Genomic DNA, 23,780 nt, shown 5'->3' with positions numbered 1-23,780 from the left:
GATCCCTTTATGGTAAGTTGATCATATGGTGTTTTCAGAAAACCTTCATTCACATAGAGGTCCTGGAAGCTGAGATATGGGGAGCTGTAGGGCCCTAATACCTCTGAGGTGTAATGTACTAATACCACGGAGGTGTAGTGTATAATACCATGGAGGTGTAATGTACTAATACCATGGAGGTGTAGTGTACTAATACCATGGAGGTGTAGTGTACTAATACCACGGAGGTGTAGTGTACTAATACCATGGAGGTGTAGTGTACTAATACCATGGAGGTGTAATGTACTAATACCATGGAGGTGTAATGTACTGATACCATGGAGGTGTCGTGTACTAATACCATGGAGGTGTAATGTACTGATACCACGGAGGTGTAGTGTACTAATACCATGGAGGTGTAGTGTACTGATACCATGGAGGTGTAGTGTACTAATACCATGGAGGTGTAGTGTACTGATACCATGGAGGTGTAATGTACTGATACCATGGAGGTGTAGTGTACTAATACCATGGAGGTGTAATGTATAATACCATGGAGGTGTAGTGTACTAATACCATGGAGGAGTAATGTACTAATACCATGGAGGTGTAATGTATAATACCATGGAGGTGTAGTGTACTAATACCATGGAGGCGTAGTGCACTAATACCATGGAGGTGTAGTGTACTAATACCATGGAGGTGTAGTGTACTAATACCATGGAGGTGTAGTGTACTGATACCATGGAGGTGTAGTGTACTGATACCATGGAGGTGTAGTGTATAATACCATGGAGGTGTAATGTACTAATACCATGGAGGTGTAGTGTACTGATACCATGGAGGTGTAGTGTACTGATACCACGGAGGTGTAGTGTACTAATACCATGGAGGTGTAATGTACTAATACCATGGAGGTGTAGTATACTAATACCATGGAGGTGTAGTGTACTAATACCACGGAGGTGTAGTGTACTAATACCATGGAGGTGTAGTGTACTAATACCATGGAGGTGTAGTGTACTAATACCATGGAGGTGTAGTGTACTAATACCACGGAGGTGTAGTGTACTAATACCATGGAGGTGTAGTGTACTAATACCATGGAGGTGTAGTGTACTGATACCATGGAGGTGTAGTGTACTGATACCATGGAGGTGTAATGTACTGATACCATGGAGGTGTAGTGTACTGATACCACGGAGGTGTAGTATACTGATACCATGGAGGTGTAGTGTACTGATACCATGGAGGTGTAGTGTACTAATACCACGGAGGTGTAGTGTACTAATACCACGGAGGTGTAGTGTACTAATACCATGGAGGTGTAGTGTACTAATACCACGGAGGTGTAGTGTACTAATACCACGGAGGTGTAGTGTACTAATACCACGGAGGTGTAGTATACTGATACCATGGAGGTGTAGTGTACTGATACCATGGAGGTGTAGTGTACTGATACCACGGAGGTGTAGTGTATAATACCATGGAGGTGTAATGTACTGATACCACGGAGGTGTAATGTACTGATACCACGGAGGTGTAGTGTACTAATACCATGGAGGTGTAGTGTACTAATACCACGGAGGTGTAGTGTACTAATACCATGGAGGTGTAATGTATAATACCATGGAGGTGTAGTGTACTAATACCATGGAGGAGTAATGTACTAATACCATGGAGGTGTAGTGTACTAATACCATGGAGGTGTAATGTACTAATACCACGGGGGTGTAGTGTACTAATACCATGGAGGTGTAATGTACTAATACCATGGAGGTGTAATGTACTAATACCATGGAGGTGTAGTGTACTAATACCATGGAGGTGTAATGTACTGATACCAGGGAGGTGTAGTGTACTAATACCATGGAGGTGTAGTGTACTAATACCATGGAGGTGTAATGTACTAATACCATGGAGGTGTAGTGTACTAATACCATGGAGGTGTAGTGTACTAATACCATGGAGGTGTAGTGTACTAATACCATGGAGGTGTAGTGTACTAATACCATGGAGGTGTAGTGTACTAATACCATGGAGGTGTAATGTACTGATACCATGGAGGTGTAATGTATAATACCATGGAGGTGTAGTGTACTAATACCATGGAGGAGTAATGTACTAATACCATGGAGGTGTAATGTATAATACCATGGAGGTGTAATGTATAATACCATGGAGGTGTAGTGTACTAATACCATGGAGGAATAATGTACTAATACCATGGAGGTGTAGTGTACTAATACCATGGAGGTGTAGTGTACTAATACCACGGAGGTGTAGTGTACTAATACCATGGAGGTGTAGTGTACTAATACCATGGAGGTGTAGTGTACTAATACCATGGAGGTGTAGTGTACTAATACCACGGAGGTGTAGTGTACTAATACCACGGAGGTGTAGTGTACTAATACCACGGAGGAGTAATGTACTAATACCACGTAGGTGTAGTGTACTAATACCACGGAGGTGTAGTGTACTAATACCACGGAGGTGTAGTGTACTAATACCACGGGGGTGTAGTGTACTAATACCACGGGGGTGTAGTGTACTAATACCACGGAGGTGTAGTGTACTAATACCACGGAGGTGTAGTGTACTAATACCACGGAGGTGTAGTGTACTAATACCACGGAGGTGTAGTGTACTGATACCACGGAGGTGTAGTGTACTGATACCACGGAGGTGTAGTGTACTGATACCACGGGGGTGTAGTGTACTAATACCACGGAGGTGTAGTGTACTAATACCACGGAGGTGTAGTGTACTAATACCACGGAGGTGTAGTGTACTAATACCACGGAGGTGTAGTGTACTAATACCACGGAGGTGTAGTGTACTAATACCACGGAGGTGTAGTGTACTAATACCACGGAGGTGTAGTGTACTAATACCACGGAGGTGTAGTGTAGGGTTGTTAAGGTGCGGAATCTAACTGTGCGCCACATTTATTACCGCGACTTGACAGAATTGTGTCGCACGGCCAATATTAAAGGTGCACGAAAAAAAAAGTTGGTGCACACATTCTCAGAGCAGTGCAGGGGGCGCACTCTGCACCTCTTGTAGATCGCACTATTTTTGGGCCATAGAGCTGAGTATAAGGGGCAAATGGAAACTGTGGGGCAAATTAACCTGGATGGAGCCACAGGACACACCATGAACATCTAGTGACAACTTCCTCTATAAACAGCGCCACACCTGGACGTCTCCAGTAGTGCAAGTCAATTTTAGTGCAAATAAACTGCAATACCAGTCACAACCTATGGACTAAGGTGGCGCTATATCTAAGCAGAAAGCAGCCATGTTATAATTAGAGCACTAAATTTTAGTGTCCTGATGCTATAGATATCCGTCCAGAAGATAGAGGGATAAAATCCTGAAAACACAATCCCTGCGGGAGCATCCTGCAATCCCTGCTCATTACTCAGTCTCTCCAGTTAGGACCTGCCCGATTATAAAGTTATTATCCTCACCTCCCACACCTCTGCTACTCTGAGATAATGATTTTTGCACAATGATGCAGAGCCGAGTTTGTCGCCTGGCACAGCCCACCTTCCCAGACTGATATCTCCCTATATGTGTCGCCCTACACAGCAGTTACATTGTATTACAGTAACAAACACACTCAGCTCTGCTACATCTATCAACATAATAACCAACCCATAGCCAGGAGTCAAATAGTGAGAACCTACCCAGCCAGTAGTGCAGGTCGTAATACTTGTTGTTATTCTTGGAGATGGTGTGGAGGATGATATAAGCGTCTCCTACGTAGAAGTTCCCATACAGATTATCAGGGACCGGGACCAGGTCCATCTTCTCGATCCTCCAGATTTGGAGGCCGCTCTTCTGGCCGGCATCTGCAAACTCCTTGTGATAGAGGACCATAGTGGATGCAGCGAGAACAAAGGGAAGGAACTTCTGGAGCAGCTGCTTCGTCGCTGTGTGCAAGGATCCTGCTCAGCAGAGTCAGTGAGCGGCACAGATATAGTGCAGGAAGAGGGAGTGCTCCGAGTGTAGTAGGAGGGTTCCCCACAACACACAGCGACTATTCATACTCACCCATATTCATAGAAGCAAAATTATTATTCAAGGTGGAGATGTGGGATATGTGGTGCAGCTGCCAGTGCACAGACTACTGGTCCTATTATAGGACTATTAATACCGCACATGTTATTACTACATGATACAGTCATACACAGGAGCAGAGCAGAGGAGAAAGTAATACAGTAGCTGCCTTGTACTCTAATAGAGGGCAGTATTATAGTAGTTATATTCTTGTACATAGAGGGCAGTATTATAGTAGTTATATTCTTGTACATAGAGGGCAGTATTATAGTAGTTATATTCTTGTACATAGGGGGCAGTATTATAGTAGTTATATTCTTGTACATAGGGGGCAGTATTATAGTAGTTATATTCCTGTACATAGGGGGCAGTATTATAGTAGTTATATTCCTGTACATAGGGGGCAGTATTATAGTAGTTATATTCTTGTACATAGGGGGCAGTATTATAGTAATTATATTCTTGTACATAAGGGGCAGTATTATAGTAGTTATATTCTTGTACATAGGAAGCAGTATTATAGTAGTTATATTCTTGTACATAGGGGCAGTATTATAGTAGTTATATTCTTGTACATAGGGGGCAGTATTATAGTAGTTATATTCTTGTACATAGGGGGCAGTATTATAGTAGTTATATTCTTGTACATAGGGGGCAGTATTATAGTAGTTATATCCCTGTACATAGGGGGCAGTATTATAGTAGTTATATTCCTGTACATAGGAGGCAGTATTATAGTAGTTATATTCTTGTACATAGGGGGCAGTATTATAGTAATTATATTCTTGTACATAAGGGGCAGTATTATAGTAGTTATATTCTTGTACATAGGAAGCAGTATTATAGTAGTTATATTCTTGTACATAGGGGCAGTATTATAGTAGTTATATTCTTGTACATAGGGGGCAGTATTATAGTAGTTATATTCTTGTACATAGGGGGCAGTATTATAGTAGTTATATTCTTGTACATAGGGGGCAGTATTATAGTAGTTATATCCCTGTACATAGGGGGCAGTATTATAGTAGTTATATTCCTGTACATAGGAGGCAGTATTATAGTAGTTATATTCTTGTACATAGGGGGCAGTATTATAGTAGTTATATTCCTGTACATAGGGGCAGTATTATAGTAGTTATATTCCTGTACATAGGGGGCAGTATTATAGTAGTTATATTCCTGTACATGGGGGCAGTATTATAGTAGTTATATTCTTGTACATAGGGGGCAGTATTATAGTAGTTATATTCTTGTACATAGGAAGCAGTATTATAGTAGTTATATTCTTGTACATAGGGGGCAGTATTATAGTAGTTATATTCTTGTGCATAGGGGGCAGTATTATAGTAGTTATATTCTTGTACACGGGGGGCAGTATTATAGTAGTTATATTCTTGTACACAGGGGGCAGTATTATAGTAGTTCTATTCTTGTAAATAGGGGGCAGTATTATAGTAGTTCTATTCTTGCACATAGGGCAGTATTATAGTAGTTATATTCTTGTACATAGGGGGCAGTATTATAGTAGTTATATTCTTGTACATAGGAAGCAGTATTATAGTAGTTATATTCTTGTACATAGGGGGCAGTATTATAGGAGTTATATTCTTGTACATAGGGGGCAGTATTATAGGAGTTATATTCTTGTACATAGGGGGCAGTATTATAGGAGTTATATTCTTGTACATAGGGGGCAGTATTATAGGAGTTATATTCTTGTACATAGGGGGCAGTATTATAGGAGTTATATTCTTGTGCATAGGGCAGTATTATAGTAGTTATATTCTTGTACATAGGGGGCAGTATTATAGTAGGTATATTCTTGTACATAGGGCAGTATTATAGTAGTTATATTCTCGTCCATAGGGGGCGGTATTATAGTAGTTATATTCTTGTACATAGGAAGCAGTATTATAGTAGTTATATTCTTTTACATAGGGGGCAGTATTATAGGAGTTATATTCTTGTACATTGGGGGCAGTATTATAGTAGTTATATTATTGTAAATAGGGACAGTATTATAGTAGTTATATTCCTGTACATAGGGGGCAGTATTATAGTAGCTATATTCTTGTACATATGGGGCAGTATTATAGTAGTTATATTCTTGTACATATGGGGCAGTATTATAGTAGTTATATTCTTGTAGATAGGGGCAGTATTATAGTAGTTATATTCCTGTACATAGAAGGCAGTATTATAGTAGTTATATTCTTGTACATAGGGGGCAGTATTATAGGTGTTATATTCTTGTACATAGGGGGCAGTATTATAGTAGTTATATTATTGTAAATAGGGACAGTATTATAGTAGTTATATTCCTGTACATAGGGGGCAGTATTATAGTAGCTATATTCTTGTACATATGGGGCAGTATTATAGTAGTTATATTCTTGTACATATGGGGCAGTATTATAGTAGTTATATTCTTGTAGATAGGGGCAGTATTATAGTAGTTATATTCTTGTACATAGGGGGCAGTATTATAGTAGTTATATTCCTGTACATAGGGGCAGTATTATAGTAGTTATATTCTTGTACATAGGGGCAGTATTATAGTAGTTATATTCTTGTACATAGGGGGCAGTATTATAGTAGTTATATTCTTGTACATAGGGGGCAGTATTATAGTAGTTATATTCTTGTACATAGGGGCAGTATTATAGTAGTTATATTCTTGTACATAGGGGGCAGTATTATAGTAGTTATATTCTTGTACATAGGGGGCAGTATTATAGTAGTTATATTCTTGTACTTAGGGGGCAGTATTATAGTAGTTATATTCTTGTACATAGGGGCAGTATTATAGTAGTTATATTCTTGTACCTAGGGGGCAGTATTATAGTAGTTATATTCTTGTACACGGGGGGCAGTATTATAGTAGTTATATTCTTGTACACAGGGGGCAGTATTAAAGTATTTCTATTCTTGTACATAGGGGGCAGTATTATAGTAGTTATATTCTTGTACATAGGGCAGTATTATAGTAGTTATATTCTTGTACATAGGGGGCAGTATTATAGTAGTTATATTCTTGTACATAGGAAGCAGTATTATAGTAGTTATATTCTTGTACATAGGGGGCAGTATTATAGGAGTTATATTCTTGCACATAGGGGGCAGTATTATAGGAGTTATATTCTTGTACATAGGGGGCAGTATTATAGGAGTTATATTCTTGCACATAGGGGACAGTATTATAGTAGTTATATTCTTGTACATAGGGGACAGTATTATAGTAGTTATATTCTTGTACATAGGGGACAGTATTATAGTAGTTATATTCTTGTACATAGTGGGCAGTATTATAGTAGTTATATTCCAGTACATAGGGGGCAGTATTATAGTAGTTATATTCCTGTACATAGGGGGCAGTATTATAGTAGTTATATTCCTGTACATAGGGGGCAGTATTATAGTAGTTATATTCCTGTACTTAGGGGGCAGTATTATAGTAGTTATATTCTTGTACATAGGGGGCAGTATAATAGTAGTTATATTCTTGTACATAGGGGGCAGTATTATATTAGTTATATTCCTGTACATAGGGGGCAGTATTATAGTAGTTATATTCTTGTACATAGGGGGCAGTATTATAGTAGTTATATTCCTGTACATATGGGCAGTATTATAGTAGTTATATTCTTGTACATAGGGGGCAGTATTATAGTAGTTATATTCTTGTACATAGGGGGCAGTATTATAGTAGTTATATTCTTGTACATAGGGGGCAGTATTATAGTAGTTATATTCTTGTACATAGGGGCAGTATTATAGTAGTTATATCCTTGTACATAGGGGGCAGTATTATAGTAGTTATATTCCTGTACATGGGGGGCAGTATTATAGTAGTTATATTCCTGTACATAGGGGGCAGTATTATTGTAGTTATATTCTGGTACATAGGGGACAGTATTATAGTAGTTATATTCTTGTACATAGGGGGCAGTATTATAGTAGTTATATTCTTGTACATAGGGGGCAGTATTATAGTAGTTATATTCTTGTACATAGGGGGCAGTATTATAGTAGTTATATTCCTGTACATATGGGCAGTATTATAGTAGTTATATTCTTGTACATAGGGGGCAGTATTATAGTAGTTATATTCTTGTACATAGGGGGCAGTATTATAGTAGTTATATTCTTGTACATAGGGGGCAGTATTATAGTAGTTATATTCTTGTACATAGGGGCAGTATTATAGTAGTTATATCCTTGTACATAGGGGGCAGTATTATAGTAGTTCTATTCCTGTACATGGGGGGCAGTATTATAGTAGTTATATTCCTGTACATAGGGGGCAGTATTATTGTAGTTATATTCTGGTACATAGGGGACAGTATTATAGTAGTTATATTCTTGTACATAGGGGGCAGTATTATAGTAGTTATATTCTTGTACATAGGGGGCAGTATTATAGTAGTTATATTCTTGTACATTGGGGGCAGTATTATAGTAGTTATATTATTGTACATAGGGGGCAGTATTATAGTAGTTATATTCCTGTACATAGGGGGCAGTATTATAGTAGTTATATTCTTGTACATAGGGGGCAGTATTATAGTAGTTATATTCCTGTACATAGGGGGCAGTATTATAGTAGTTATATTCTTGTACATAGGGGGCAGTATTATATATTTTTTTGTTTGACACTTTTTTTTGGTTATGTTTTGCATTAGCATAAGTTTCAGCAATTTACTTTGTACGCTGTTGATTATAATATAAGTCCTGTATATAACTTATGATGCATCAGTAATGTAGAGTTACAAGGTCTATTATGAGCAGGTTCTTGGCATTGGTCAGACAGTCGCAGGGTTACTCCCCTGGGGGCTGTGGGAGAAGCCTTTGTTATAGTTGCTGTTTTCTATATTTTAATACTTTGAAGAGTTTTCTGGTAATTGGTAAATCCGTGAAGGGGGAGGAGACGTTACCCTCAGTCCCGCGTTCTCTGGGCACGGACCTCTTAGTTACGGATCTGGAGAAGGTCGGGATTATTCCGTCTTCTGGGATCTGGTTTTGATTTGGCAACTGAAACTCGTGACTTCTGGGGCTTTTGTTTCTTTGTTTTATAGCCGCATGGAATGGAGGAAAAATGTAACATTGTTGCTGGTGGATTCTAGAGAATGTACAGAGAAGATCTGCAGAGTGTGATTACTCGTGAATCTATTTATGTTCCACCTAAAGGGGTCATGTCAGTGATTGTGACAATACAGGACTTTAGACAGTGTTAGATATTGTCACTGCAGAGATGAGCAATCAGACTTTTGTGTATGTTCTTAGTAGCAGCAGGACTGTAGCTTCCCCAAGTGCACTGGGGATGTATTCTCACACTGCTGGGTTCTGTGCTCTCTGCAACCACTGTCCTGTATTGTCCCTGGAGAGATGTGTATTCAGACCTTTGTGTATGTTGTTAGTAGCAACAGGACTGTGAAATATAGATTTATATTCCAGCATCGTAGCTTCTCCAAGTGCACTGCGGTGTATCCTCCCACTGCTGTGCCCTGTTCCCTCTGCAGCAAGTGTTTTGCATTGTCCCCGAGAGATGTGTAAACAGTCCATTGTGTATGCTGTTAGTAGCAGCAGAGCTGTAAATATATTTGAGGGTTGTAGCTTCTCCAGGTGCTGTGCTCTTAGCTCACTGCCTTCATCTGTTCTTTATGCTGTGGGGGATGCGGATCAGTTCAACACAGAGAGTTAAGAGCACAGCCGTGTAAGGCACGTCCAGTACAATCCTGGAATATAATCCATATTTTACAGTCCTGCTGCTTCTAACAACATAAGGTAAGATTACATATTTCTTCAGGGACAATACATAATAATACTGGCTACAGAGAGCACAGAGCACAGCAGTGTGAGGACACCCCCCCCCCCCCCCCCCAGGGCGCTTAGCTTAGCTTAGCTTAGAAGTGACAATCCTGGAATATAAATCCATATATCACAGTCCTGCTGCTACTAATAACCATTCACAAAGGTCTGAATACACATCTCTCCAGGGACAATACATAACACTGGCTACAGAGAGCACAGAGCACAGCAGTGTGAGGTCTGATTACACATCTCTCCAGGGACAATACATAACACTGGCTGCAGAGAGCACAGAGCACAGCAGTGTGAGGTCTGATTACACATCTCTCCAGGGACAATACATAACACTGGCTGCAGAGAGCACAGAGCACAGCAGTGTGAGGCCTGAATACACATCTCTCCAGGCACAATGCATAACACTGGCTGCAGAGAGCACAGAGCACAGCAGTGTGAGGCCTGAATACACATCTCTCCAGGCACAATGCATAACACTGGCTGCAGAGAGCACAGAGCACAGCAGTGTGAGGCCTGATTACACATCTCTCCAGGGACAATACATAGCACTGGCTGCAGAGAGCACAGAGCACAGTAGTGTGAGGTCTGATTACACATCTCTCCAGGGACAATACATAACATTGGCTGCAGAGAGCACAGAGCACAGCAGTGTGAGGCCTGAATACACATCTCTCCAGGGACAATGCATAACAATGGCTGCAGAGAGCACAGAGCACAGCAGTGTGAGGCCTGAATACACATCTCTCCAGGGACAATGCATAACACTGGCTGCAGAGAGCACAGAGCACAGCAGTGTGAGGTCTGATTACACATCTCTCCAGGGACAATGCATAACAATGGCTGCAGAGAGCACAGAGCACAGCAGTGTGAGGCCTGAATACACATCTCTCCAGGGACAATGCATAACAATGGCTGCAGAGAGCACAGAGCACAGCAGTGTGAGGCCTGAATACACATCTCTCCAGGGACAATGCATAACAATGGCTGCAGAGAGCACAGAGCACAGCAGTGTGAGGCCTGAATACACATCTCTCCAGGGACAATGCATAACACTGGCTGCAGTCTAGGGTCACAGCTGAGGACAGGTTCTATTTATAGGAATTTTCCAGCCGCTAGTAATTAGGATCTTCATTGACTGACTGCTTGGACCCCCACTAGATGTATAGAGCTCAGCCCTCCTCCCAGGACCTGCACCTCCTTATATAGGACCTGGCTGTCTCCTCGCCTCCCATAGGGGACATTAGTTTCCATCATAGCTTGAGATTTCATGAGGTCCCATAAATAGAAGTAACTTGTCTCTGTATATACTGTACAATTGGGGCTAAAGGTGAACTTTATAGAAGCTCTAAACCCAATCACCCACCATCTGACATGTATCACCTCAGATAAGGCAGAGGGCAGGGATATCCCCATAACAGGGCACAACTGACACACAGGGAGGACATTGTCGGAAATGTTAGTTTTTTTTCACAATGACTCAACATTTATTTGTATATGATCATTATCATATCTGTACAATGGAGGGCAGAGGTGAAATATAGAGGAGCAGTAACCCTACGAAGCCTGGAGAGTTATAGAGTTCTTATTGCTTTTCCAAACTTCTCAATTTAAAGGGAACCTGTCATCAGAAATAGGGAACCTGTCATCAGAAATGGGCCTAATAAACCACTGCCAGTATGTTGTCAAGCAGCTGAACACCTTTCAGATCTTGTTTCTTTCATGGTCCAGCTTGGGGGGGATCATCCAAAAAATGAGACGTAACCTGCATGTATAAAGTCAGGGAGGCGGAGAGTTTAACACTGAAGTCAAGCTCTCCCCACCTCTAAACATCCCCTCCCTTGTGATTGACATCATCCGCCGGACATCAGGAGATCTAATCAGTGATGTCCCTGGACGCAGGACCATCAGCTGCAGTGAAGAGGGTGGTCTAAGACAGGGAGAGCTTGACTTCAGTGTTAAATTCTCCGCCTCCTTGACTTCATACAACCAAGTTACACTTCACTTCAAAGTTGATTTTCTGGATGATACAATGAAAGGCCATGAAAGAAACATCATCTAGAAGCTTCTCAGCAGCTTGACAACATACTGGAAGTAGTTTTTGAGGCCACTTCTCACTCTGCAAGATGTTTTCATCCAGGATCTCTCTGTACGTGGCCGCATTCATCTTTCCTTCCATTACACCCAGTGGTCCTCCCCCCCATGGCATGATGCTGCCACCACCATGTGTCACTGCTGGGATTGTATTTGGCAGAGGCATCCATCTACAGACTCTGCTACAAAACCCTGACTGCCGGAGGTGACTTCCATCTCCCCACTCCATCTCTGGAGCTCAGCCACTGTGATTTGGGGTTCTTCTTACCTCTCTCAACAAGGCTCTTCTCACATGATTGCTGGGTTTGGCTGGATGGCCAGGTCAAGTTAGAGTTGTGGTTGCCCCAAACTTCTTCTATTTAAGGATTACAGAGGCCACTGTGCTCTTAGGAAACTTGAGTTCTGCAGAAATTCTTTTGTAACCTTGGCCAGATCTGTGCCTTGCCACAATTCTGTCTCTGAGCTCCTAGGGCAGTTTCTTAGACCTCATGATTCTCATGTGCTCTAACATGCACTGTGAGCTGTGAGGTCTTATATAGATAGGTGTGGCCTGTCCTAATCAAATACAGTCAGTTTAAATAAATGCAGCTGGACTCCATAAAGGAGTAGAACCATCTCAAGGAGGATCAGAAGGAAATGAACAGCATGTGAGCTATGAATGAGTTACAGTAAAAAGTCAGAATACTTATGACCATGTGATTTCATTTTTTTTGTTTAACATTAATAATTAAATTATCTATATTTCTTTTTTTACTATCGGGATGGGGGCAGAGGGCAAATTAATGAGCAAAATAAATAACTTTTTTGGTCTTACCAATTAGCTGCAATGAAAAAAAGGTCTGAAAAAAAGGTCTGGAATTTGGATTTATATTGCCGGGTTGCAGCTCATTCCAGTGCATTGGGGGTGTGTCCTCACACTGCTGTGCTCAAAGCTCTATGTATTTACTCAGCAAGTGTTGTGACTGGAGAGATATGTACATTCTTTTGTAGCAGCAGGACTGTGATTTATGGATTTATATTCCAGGATTGTAGCTTCTCTGTGCTTTCTGCTTTAAACTGATCAGCAGCCCAACCCCTTTGCTCTGAGTAAAAGCTGTAGCTGTTAGCCATTCTGAAGATTTGGGACCAAAAATGTAAAAGTCTTAAGCATAGACACCTCCAGGAGACCTCTGATGGACAGATGTGTGGGAGTGGGGACTATATTTTATCCATCATATGAAGAATGAGACATCTCAACAGCCAGAAGAGGAAGTGAGAGACGCGGCAGATAATTCATAGAAATACAAGAGAATAATCCTACTAAAAATACAAAGTATCTGCTCCATAAATAGAAGACTGGGAAGTTTGTAGCGAACCAGCGATGAGTAAGAGTAACATGGCGAGGGTCATAGGATAGGGGACAGCAGGGACCTGCACGGAGGTCAGTGATGGTGTGTGCAGGTCCTTTTGGGTTTTACTGCATGGTATTGCATGTCACAGATATGTCACTTGTTGAGGATTTACCATGTTGAGAAAATCCAAGTATATGACGGTGATCTCCAAGGACGGAGCAGTTTTTAGTGTTTTATATGCATTTTATTGCAGTCGGTGACTTTATTGCTATATTGCAGTGTTCCTCACATTATATTGCTGCATATCATTGACTGGAGAGACCGTTCTCCATCGGCGTGTGCCCACGGGTTTTACTGATTAATTGGGAGAAGGGGCTAGTTGCTCTGTCCCTATACAGGCGGTCCCCTACTTAAGGACACCCGACTTACAGACGACCCATAGTTAAAACCCCTCTGCCCCCTGTGACCACTCTGGATGTTACTATAGCCCCAGACTGCAATGATCAGCTGTAAGGTGTCTGTAATGAAGCTTTATTGATAATCCTTGGTCCCATTACAGCAAAAAAAGTTTAAACTCCCATTGTCAAAAAATTGTCTGGAGCTACAATTATAAAATATACAGTTTTGACTTACATACAAATTCAACTTAAGAACAAACCTACAGACCCTATCTTGTATGTAACCCGGGGACTGCCTGTATCCTTATTTTACCGGCTCTGCCATGTTCCTCCTCCCAGTCCCTGGTATCACCTATCTCTCAGTCTATGGCAGGCAGTGACATATTGGGGCTTATTTACTAAGGGTTGCGGATCGCACTTTCGGCAGACTGCTCACAGTTTTTGGGATTTGTGCAGCTTTGACAGGTATTTAACACTTGTCTGCGCTGGGATTATGTCCCACGTGTTCGGATTTTGGGGAAGCTGCTCTGCTATCCTGCAACAAAAATCGGGGGGGTGATGGGGGGGGGGGCGGCTGTCGGATGATCCGACTGATTCAGACTGAGCGCAGGATTTAAGATTCACCAGATGCACCAGGAAGAAGAAGGTGAACTCCGGGGACCTGAGCGGGGAAGCGACACATGCAGGATATCGAGCGCACGATCTTAGTGACTCCCCACACAGCGCATTATACACGGACAATGCACTTACATGCACCAGGAAGAAGAAGGTGAACTCCGGGGACCTGAGCGGGGAAGCGACACATGCAGGATATCGAGCGCACGATCTTAGTGACTCCCCACACAGCACATTATACACGGACAATGCACTTCCATGCACCAGGAAGAAGAAGGTGAACTCCGGGGACCTGAGCGGGGAAGCGACACATGCAGGATATCGAGCGCACGATCTTAGTGACTCCCCACACAGCGCATTATACACGGACAATGCACTTACATGCACCAGGAAGAAGAAGGTGAACTCCAGGGACCTGAGCGGGGAAGCGACACATGCAGGATATCGGGCGCACGATCTTAGTGACTCCCCGCACAGCGCATTATACACGGACAATGCACTTACATGCACTAGGAAGAAGAAGTTGAACTCCAGGGACCTGAGCGGGGAAGCGACACATGCAGGATATCGGGTGCACAATCTTAGTAACTCCCCGCACAACGCATTATACACGGACAATGCACTTACATGCACCAGGAAGAAGAAGGTGAACTCCGGGGACCTGAGCGGGGAAGCGGCACATGCAGGATATCGGGTACACGATCTTAGTGACTCCCCGCACAGCACATTATATGCGGACAATGCACTTACATGAACCAGGAAGAAGAAGGTGAACTCCAGGGACCTGAGCGGGGAAGCGTCACATGCAGCATATCGGGCGCACGATCTTAGTGACTCCCCGCACAGCGCATTATACACAGACAATGCACTTACATTCACCAGGAAGAAGAAGGTGAACTTCAGGGACCTGAGCGGGGAAGCAACACATGCAGGATATGGGGCGCATGATCTTAGTGACTCTCCGCACAGCGCATTATACACGGACAATGCACTTACATGCACCAGGAAGAAGAAGGTGAACTCCGGGGACCTGAGCGGGGAAGCGGCACATGCAGGATATCGGGTGCACGATCTTAGTGACTCCCCACACAGCACATTATATGCGGACAATGCACTTACATGAACCAGGAAGAAGAAGGTGAACTCCGGGGACCTGAGCGGGGAAGCGGCACATGCAGGATATCGGGTGCACGATCTTAGTGACTTCCCGCACAGCGCATTATACACGGACAATGCACTTACATGCACCAGGAAGAAGAAGGTGAACTCCGGGGACCTGAGCGGGGAAGCGACACATGCAGGATATCGGGTGCAGGATCTTAGTAACTCCCTGCACAGCGCATTATACACGGACAATGCACTTACATGCACCAGGAAGAAGAAGGTGAACTCCGGGGACCTGAGCGGGGAAGCGACACATGCAGGATATCGGGCGCACGATCTTAGTGACTCCCCGCACAGCGCATTATACACGGACAATGCACTTCCATGCACCAGGAAGAAGAAGGTGAACTCCAGGGACCTGAGCGGAGAAACGACACATGCAGGATATCGGGGCACGATCTTAGTGACTCCCTGCACAGCGCATTATACACGGACAATGCACTTACATGCACCAGGAAGAAGGTGGTGAACTCCAGGGACCTGAGCGGAGAAGCGACACATGCAGGATATCGGGGCACGATCTTAGTGACTCCCCGCACAGCGCATTATACACGGACAATGCACCTACATGCACCAGGAAGAAGAAGGTGAACTCCGGGGACCTGAGCGGGGAAGCGACACATGCAGGATATCGGGGCACGATCTGTGGGAAAATTTGGCCATGGGCAACTAGAACAGTTCTGCTCTCAGACACTTCTGGTAAATCCCCCCATAAACAAAGTCCGTCTGATACAAAGACATTCAGAGACAGAAATGGTCAGAGACAGAAAAAGAGACAGAGAAAGTCAGAGAATACCGGAGTCAGAGACAAACAGAGATAGTCAAAGACCTACAGAGACAGAAACAGGGACAGACATGAACAGGGGCAATCAGGGACAGAACTGGTCAGAGAAAATCAAAGACAAGAACAGTGAGAGACAGTCAGAGACAGAAACAGTCAAGGACAGAGACAGTCAAAGATGGGCAGTGACATAAACAGTTGGAGACAGAGACAGAAATGGTCAGAGAGAGACAGTCAGAGAGAGATAGATAAAAATATTTTTTGTTAACCCATTCTGTCTTGTTATAGCTAAGAGCAGTTATTTACTGCATTGCCGGGATCTATAACTAGTTCTATATATTATGGTCTCTAAACGTTCGAAACCTCACAGGAAGCAGTTTGGTAATTCCCTTCCTGCCATGTGGTGTCATAATTCTCGTCTCGTGTAATCCCCATATACGGATGACACCGCCTTGTCTCTATCATCGCTATTGTAGACAAATGGAGGGGGATTTATTCATGGCTTAGAATACTGAAATAACTTCATTTGCTTATGAACTGCCAGAAATTGCAATTATTTTCCCCTTTATGCCATCTCTGCGCCAAGGGGGTACTGAGGGAGGGGGTGGCACGGCGTGGGGCGTACAAGCGCCAACACACAAGCATCGGAGTATGATAAACCTCCCCTGGTCTCTCTGGAGTCAGTTAGGGGTGTGGCTTACATAATGCAGTTCATGGGTGGAGCTCTGGGCGGAGCTTAGCTGGATATAACAGTCGCTGAATTGGAAACATTGTTTACATTTCATATAAATGTTATAATGTACAGAGACAATGGAGCTCGGCTGCCATGACGATGCCTTTACAGCCTATAATATCCTGGATAAAGCACAATGACTTCTCTGATGTTGACGTCCTTCAAAAGATCCCTTTAATTATTCATATTTCCTCAGGGGGAGGCGTCCTGCGGCGCAGCCTTTAATGCAGGCCTGGAGATACATTTATAGAAGGATGAATCTGATCTGTTGCTGGATACATTCACCTATTGATGGGCATGAGATGGTTTTCTGATTGATGACCCTTAACCCCTTCACATTAACAATAATGTGGCCCTAAGGGTTGCCCCCCATTGGGTTACTCTTCTACAGCCCTCCCTTGTTCCAGTATGTCCCAACTTGCAGACCTAAAAATTCAGATACAGTTGTTAGCACTGGTGAAGCAGGGATCTGCCGGCTCCCTGTCCCACCATTCAGTTTTATGGTTGTGGTTGGGGGATACAATGTAGCCACGCGATCACTCCTGGTGCTCCAGGACGCCCCCTGCAGGATGGGGGGGAGTATACAGTTATTGCTTTCAGATACAGACCCCAGGCAGTACCCGCTACATGAGCCCGAGGCTGTAATACAGGAGACGGCAGCTGTGTATTATTGTGTTACTTATCTGCATTCTGTTTGTTCTTGCAGAAGACGTTCATTTCATGTTTGATAATAACAGATCAGGAGGAAACAAAGTTAAGACACAACCAAAAACATACATATATAGATATAGGGCACCCTGGGGGCAGGGCTTCACCATGAATATATAGATATAGGGCACCCTGGGGCCAGGGCTTCACCATGAATATACATATATAGATATAGGGCACCCTGGGGGCAGGGCAGTACCATGAATATACATATATAGATATAGGGCACCCTGGGGGCAGGGCAGTACCATGAATATACATATATAGATATAGGGCACCCTGGGGGCAGGACTGTACCATGAATATACATATATAGATATAGGGAACCCTGGGGGCAGGACTGTACCATGAATATACATATATAGATATAGGGCACCCTGGGGGCAGGACTGTACCATGAATATACATATATAGATATAGGGCACCCTGGGGGCAGGGCAGTACCATGAATATACATATATAGATATAGGACACCCTGGGGGCAGGACTGTACCATGAATATACATATATAGATATAGGGCACCCTGGGGGCAGGGCAGTACCATGAATATACATATATAGATATAGGACACCCTGGGGCCAGGGCTTCACCATGAATATACACATATAGATATAGGGCACCCTGGGGGCAGGATTGTACCATGAATATACATATATAGATATAGGGCACCCTGGGGACAGGACTGTACCATGAATATACATATATAGATATAGGACACCCTGGGGGCAGGGCTTCACCATGAATATACACATATAGATATAGGGCACCCTGGGGGCAGAATTGTACCATGAATATATATATATAGATATAGGGCACCCTGGGGCCAGGGCTTCACCATAAATGTACATATATAGATATAGGGCACCCTGGGGGCAGGGCTTCACCATAAATGTACATATATAGATATAGGACACCCTGGGGGCAGGGCTTTACGATGAATATACATATATAGATATAGGGCACCCTGGGGGCAGGGCTTCACCATAAATATACATATATAGATATAGGGCACCCTGGGGCCAGGGCTTCACCATGAATATACATATGTAGATATAGGGCACCCTGGGGGCAGGACTGTACCATGAATATACATATATAGATATAGGACACCCTGGGGGCAGGGCTTCACCATGAATATACATATATAGATATAGGGCACCATGGGGCCAGGGTTTCACCATGAATATACATATATAGATATAGGACACCCTGGGGGCAGGGCTTTACGATGAATATACATATATAGATATAGGGCACCCTGGGGGCAGGGCTTCACCATGAATATACATATATAGATATAGGGCACCCTGGGGGCAGGGCTTCACCATAAATATACATATGTAGATATAGGGCACCTTGGGGGCAGGGCTTCACCATGAATATACATATGTAGATATAGGGCACCTTGGGGGCAGGGCTTCACCATAAATATACATATATAGATATAGGACACCCTGGGGGCAGGGCTTCACCATAAATATACATATATAGATATAGGGCACCATGGGGACAGGGCTTCACCATGAATATACATATGTAGATATAGGGCATCTTGGGGGCAGGGCTTCACCATGAATATACATATATAGATATAGGACACCCTGGGGGCAGGGCTTCACCATAAATATACATATATAGATATAGGGCACCCTGGGGGCAGGGCTTCACCATAAATATACATATGTAGATATAGGGCACCTTGGGGGCAGGGCTTCACCATAAATATACATATATAGATATAGGACACCCTGGGGGCAGGGCTTCACCATAAATATACATATGTAGATATAGGGCATCTTGGGGGCAGGGCTTCACCATGAATATACATAAATAGATATAGGACACCCTGGGGGCAGGGCTTCACCATGAATATACATATGTAGATATAGGGCACCTTGGGGGCAGGGCTTCACCATGAATATACATATGTAGATATAGGGCACCCTGGGGGCAGGGCTTCACCATGAATATACATATATAGATATAGGGCACCCTGGGGGCAGGGCTTCACCATGAATATACATATATAGATATAGGGCACCCTGGGGCCAGGGCTTCACCATGAATATACATATGTAGATATAGGGCACCCAGGGGGCAGGGCTTCACCATGAATATACATATATAGATATAGGGAACCCTCGGGGCAGGGCAGTACCATGAATATACATATCTAGATATAGGGCACCCTGGGGGCAGGGCTTCACCATAAATATACATATATAGATATAGGACATCCTGGGGGCAGGGCTTCACCATGAATATACATATATAGATATAGGGAACCCTGGGGGCAGGACTGTACCATGAATATACATATGTAGATATAGGGCACTCTGGGGGCAGGGCTGTATCATGAATATACATATATAGATATAGGACATCCTGGGGGCAGGGCTTCACCATGAATATACATATATAGATATAGGGAACCCTGGGGACAGGACTGTACCATGAATATACATATATAGATATAGGGCACCCTGGGGACAGGACTGTACCATGAATATACATATATAGATATAGGGCACCATGGGGACAGGGCTTCACCATGAATATACATATGTAGATATAGGGCACTCTGGGGGCAGGGCTGTACCATGAATATACATATATAGATATAGGACATCCTGGGGGCAGGGCTGTACCATGAATATACATATATAGATATAGGGCACCCTGGGGACAGGACTGTACCATGAATATACATATATAGATATAGGGCACCCTGGGGACAGGACTGTACCATGAATATACATATATAGATATAGGGCACCCTGGGGACAGGACTGTACCATGAATATACATATATAGATATAGGGCACCATGGGGACAGGGCTTCACCATGAATATACATATGTAGATATAGGGCACTCTGGGGGCAGGGCTTCACCATGAATATACATATATAGATATAGGGCACCCTGGGGGCAGGGCTTCACCATGAATATACATATGTAGATATAGGGCACTCTGGGGGCAGGGCTGTACCATGAATATACATATATAGATATAGGGCACCATGGGGACAGGGCTTCACCATGAATATACATATATAGATATAGGGCACCCTGGGGGCAGGACTGTACCATGAATATACATATATAGATATAGGGCACCCTGGGGGCAGGGCTTTACCATGAATATACATATATAGATATAGGGCACCCTGGGGGCAGGACTGTACCATGAATATACATATATAGATATAGGGCACCATGGGGCCAGGGCTTCACCATGAATATACATATGTAGATATAGGGCACCCTGGGGGCAAAGCTTCACCATGAATATACATATATAGATATAGGGCACCCTGGGGGCAGGGCTTCACCATGAATATACATATATAGATATAGGGCACCCTGGGGACAGGACTGTACCATGAATATACATATATAGATATAGGGCACCCTGGGGACAGGACTGTACCATGAATATACATATATAGATATAGGACACCCTGGGGGCAGGGCAGTGCCATGAATATACATATATAGATATAGGGCACTTTGTCCTAGGCATAAAAATAACCTTACAGAACAGTGGGTTATATCCATTTATATAAATTCGGACCTCAGGAGGCACTTGGGGCCGGGAGGGCGTTCTACTGTTAACATACACAATGCTATAGGACCCTGTAGGAGATCAGGGCTTCACCATGAACACATATATTGATATGAGGTTTTCTGGGTGGGAGGGGCTTTACCATGAGTGTACAGTGCATATTAATAATGGGCGGGGCATCACTATGATCACACACATCACTATAGGGCACAGTGGGCGGAGCTTCATCACAGCCTGGTCACCCCATTCTCTGGCTGTGCCCTATTAGTGATATAACAACATATTTATGATAAGTAACCTGTGAAAAAATACATTTACACCTAAAAGATAAAAATATATGAAGCGATATTTCCGCCAAAGCTGCGAGGCGTAAAAACAAACTATTTTTAAAACCTTGAACACCACGTGTGGATAAGCTGTACTGAGCATTAGAGGACCATTACAGGGTAATAGCATTTCATATGCTCATCCTGATCCACCTGGTTCATGAATAGAATACCGGAGCTGCAGTGAAGACTGACACATTACCAGACTGAGTGTATATCAGGGGAAAGTTACATTGTTTCATTGTAAGCTGTCCTTTAAAACATAATGGTTAATATTTGACCGCAAGTGTTGACTAAGGGAGGAAATATGTGGACGATGAATATTAAATACGTTTGTGTTTCCCCAGGCCCAGCTCATATTATTAGTACATTCACTCCGGATAGTGTGCAGGCCGGGAGGGAGGGAGGCCGCACGTGGGCGCTGAAATAGTTAATAATTCATAGGGGATGTAGGAACATTTATGACATAATGACTGGTGTTTTACACTGTGCAGAACCCTCTGCTGTGAACAGTACATGACCTCCCCCCTCCCTGCTGTCACCGTATGTCACATGTCCCTTTATCTCCATTATGTATACTGACATTATATACATTGTTATCACTGAGTCATTATGTAAGGAAAATCGTAAGAAAGGTTTACATTAGATTCCTCATTAAATATACATATCCCAGGTTATAGCGGCTGTACATATATCATTATATACAGGAGATCCCCAGGTTATACCGGCTGTACATATATCATTATATACAGGAGATCCCCGGGTTATACCGGCTGTACATATATCATTATATACAGGAGATCCCCGGGTTATACCGGCTGTACATATATCATTATATACAGGAGATCCCCAGGTTATACCGGCTGTACATATATCATTATATACAGGAGATCCCCAGGTTATACCGGCTGTACATATATCATTATATACAGGAGATCCCCAGGTTATACCAGCTGTACATATATCATTATATACAGGAGATCCACAGGTTATACCAGCTGTACATATATCATTATATACAGGAGATCCCCAGGTTATACCAGCTGTACATATATCATTATATACAGGAGATCCCCAGGTTATACCAGCTGTACATATATCATTATATACAGGAGATCCCCAGGTTATACCGGCTGTACATATATCATTATATACAGGAGATCCCCAGGTTATACCGGCTGTACATATATCATTATATACAGGAGATCCCCAGGTTATACCGGCTGTACATATATCATTATATACAGGAGATCCCCAGGTTATACCGGCTGTACATATACCATTATATACAGGAGATCCCCAGGTTATACCGGCTGTACATATATCACTATATACAGGAGATCCCCAGGTTATACCAGCTGTACATATATCATTATATACAGGAGATCCCCAGGTTATACCAGCTGTACATATATCATTATATACAGGAGATCTCCAGGTTATACCGGCTGTACATATATCATTATATACAGGAGATCCCCAGGTTATACCAGCTGTACATATATCATTATATACAGGAGATCCCCAGGTTATGCCAGCTGTACATATATCATTATATACAGGAGATCCCCAGGTTATACCGGCTGTACATATATCATTATATACAGGAGATCCCCAGGTTATACCGGCTGTACATATATCATTATATACAGGAGATCCTCAGGTTATACCGGCTGTACATATATCATTATATACAGGAGATCCCCAGGTTATACCAGCTGTACATATACCATTATATACAGGAGATCCTCAGGTTATACCAGCTGTACATATATCATTATATACAGGAGATCCCCAGGTTATACCGGCTGTACATATATCATTATATACAGGAGACCCCCAGGTTATACCGGCTGTACATATATCATTATATACAGGAGATCCCCAGGTTATACCGGCTGTACATATATCATTATATACAGGAGATCCCCAGGTTATACCGGCTGTACATATATCATTATATACAGGAGATCCTCAGGTTATACCGGCTGTACATATATCATTATATACAGGAGATCTCCAGGTTATACCGGCTGTACATATATCATTATATACAGGAGATCCCCAGGTTATACCGGCTGTACATATATCATTATATACAGGAGATCCCCAGGTTATACCGGCTGTACATATATCATTATATACAGGAGATCCCCAGGTTATACCGGCTGTACATATATCATTATATACAGGAG

At 42.9% G+C, this 23,780-nt stretch overlaps 1 protein-coding gene across 1 annotated transcript in view; it reads right to left on the bottom strand.

The window, feature by feature from the left end:
- SCIN (scinderin) overlaps positions 1-3,986 on the bottom strand; it is an 84,029-nt gene extending 80,043 nt beyond the window's left edge. The window contains exon 1 of the mRNA XM_072154381.1: positions 3,675-3,986. Within this exon, the coding sequence (XP_072010482.1) occupies positions 3,675-3,867 (193 nt within the window). The 5' untranslated portion in view covers positions 3,868-3,986. The remainder of the gene's footprint in view (positions 1-3,674) is intronic.
- Positions 3,987-23,780: the final 19,794 nt, after the last annotated feature.

This window comes from Engystomops pustulosus, chromosome 5 (genome assembly GCF_040894005.1).
Source record: "Engystomops pustulosus chromosome 5, aEngPut4.maternal, whole genome shotgun sequence".
Lineage (NCBI taxonomy): Eukaryota > Metazoa > Chordata > Amphibia > Anura > Leptodactylidae > Engystomops > Engystomops pustulosus.
This window is presented reverse-complemented; position numbering and strand designations above follow the sequence as displayed.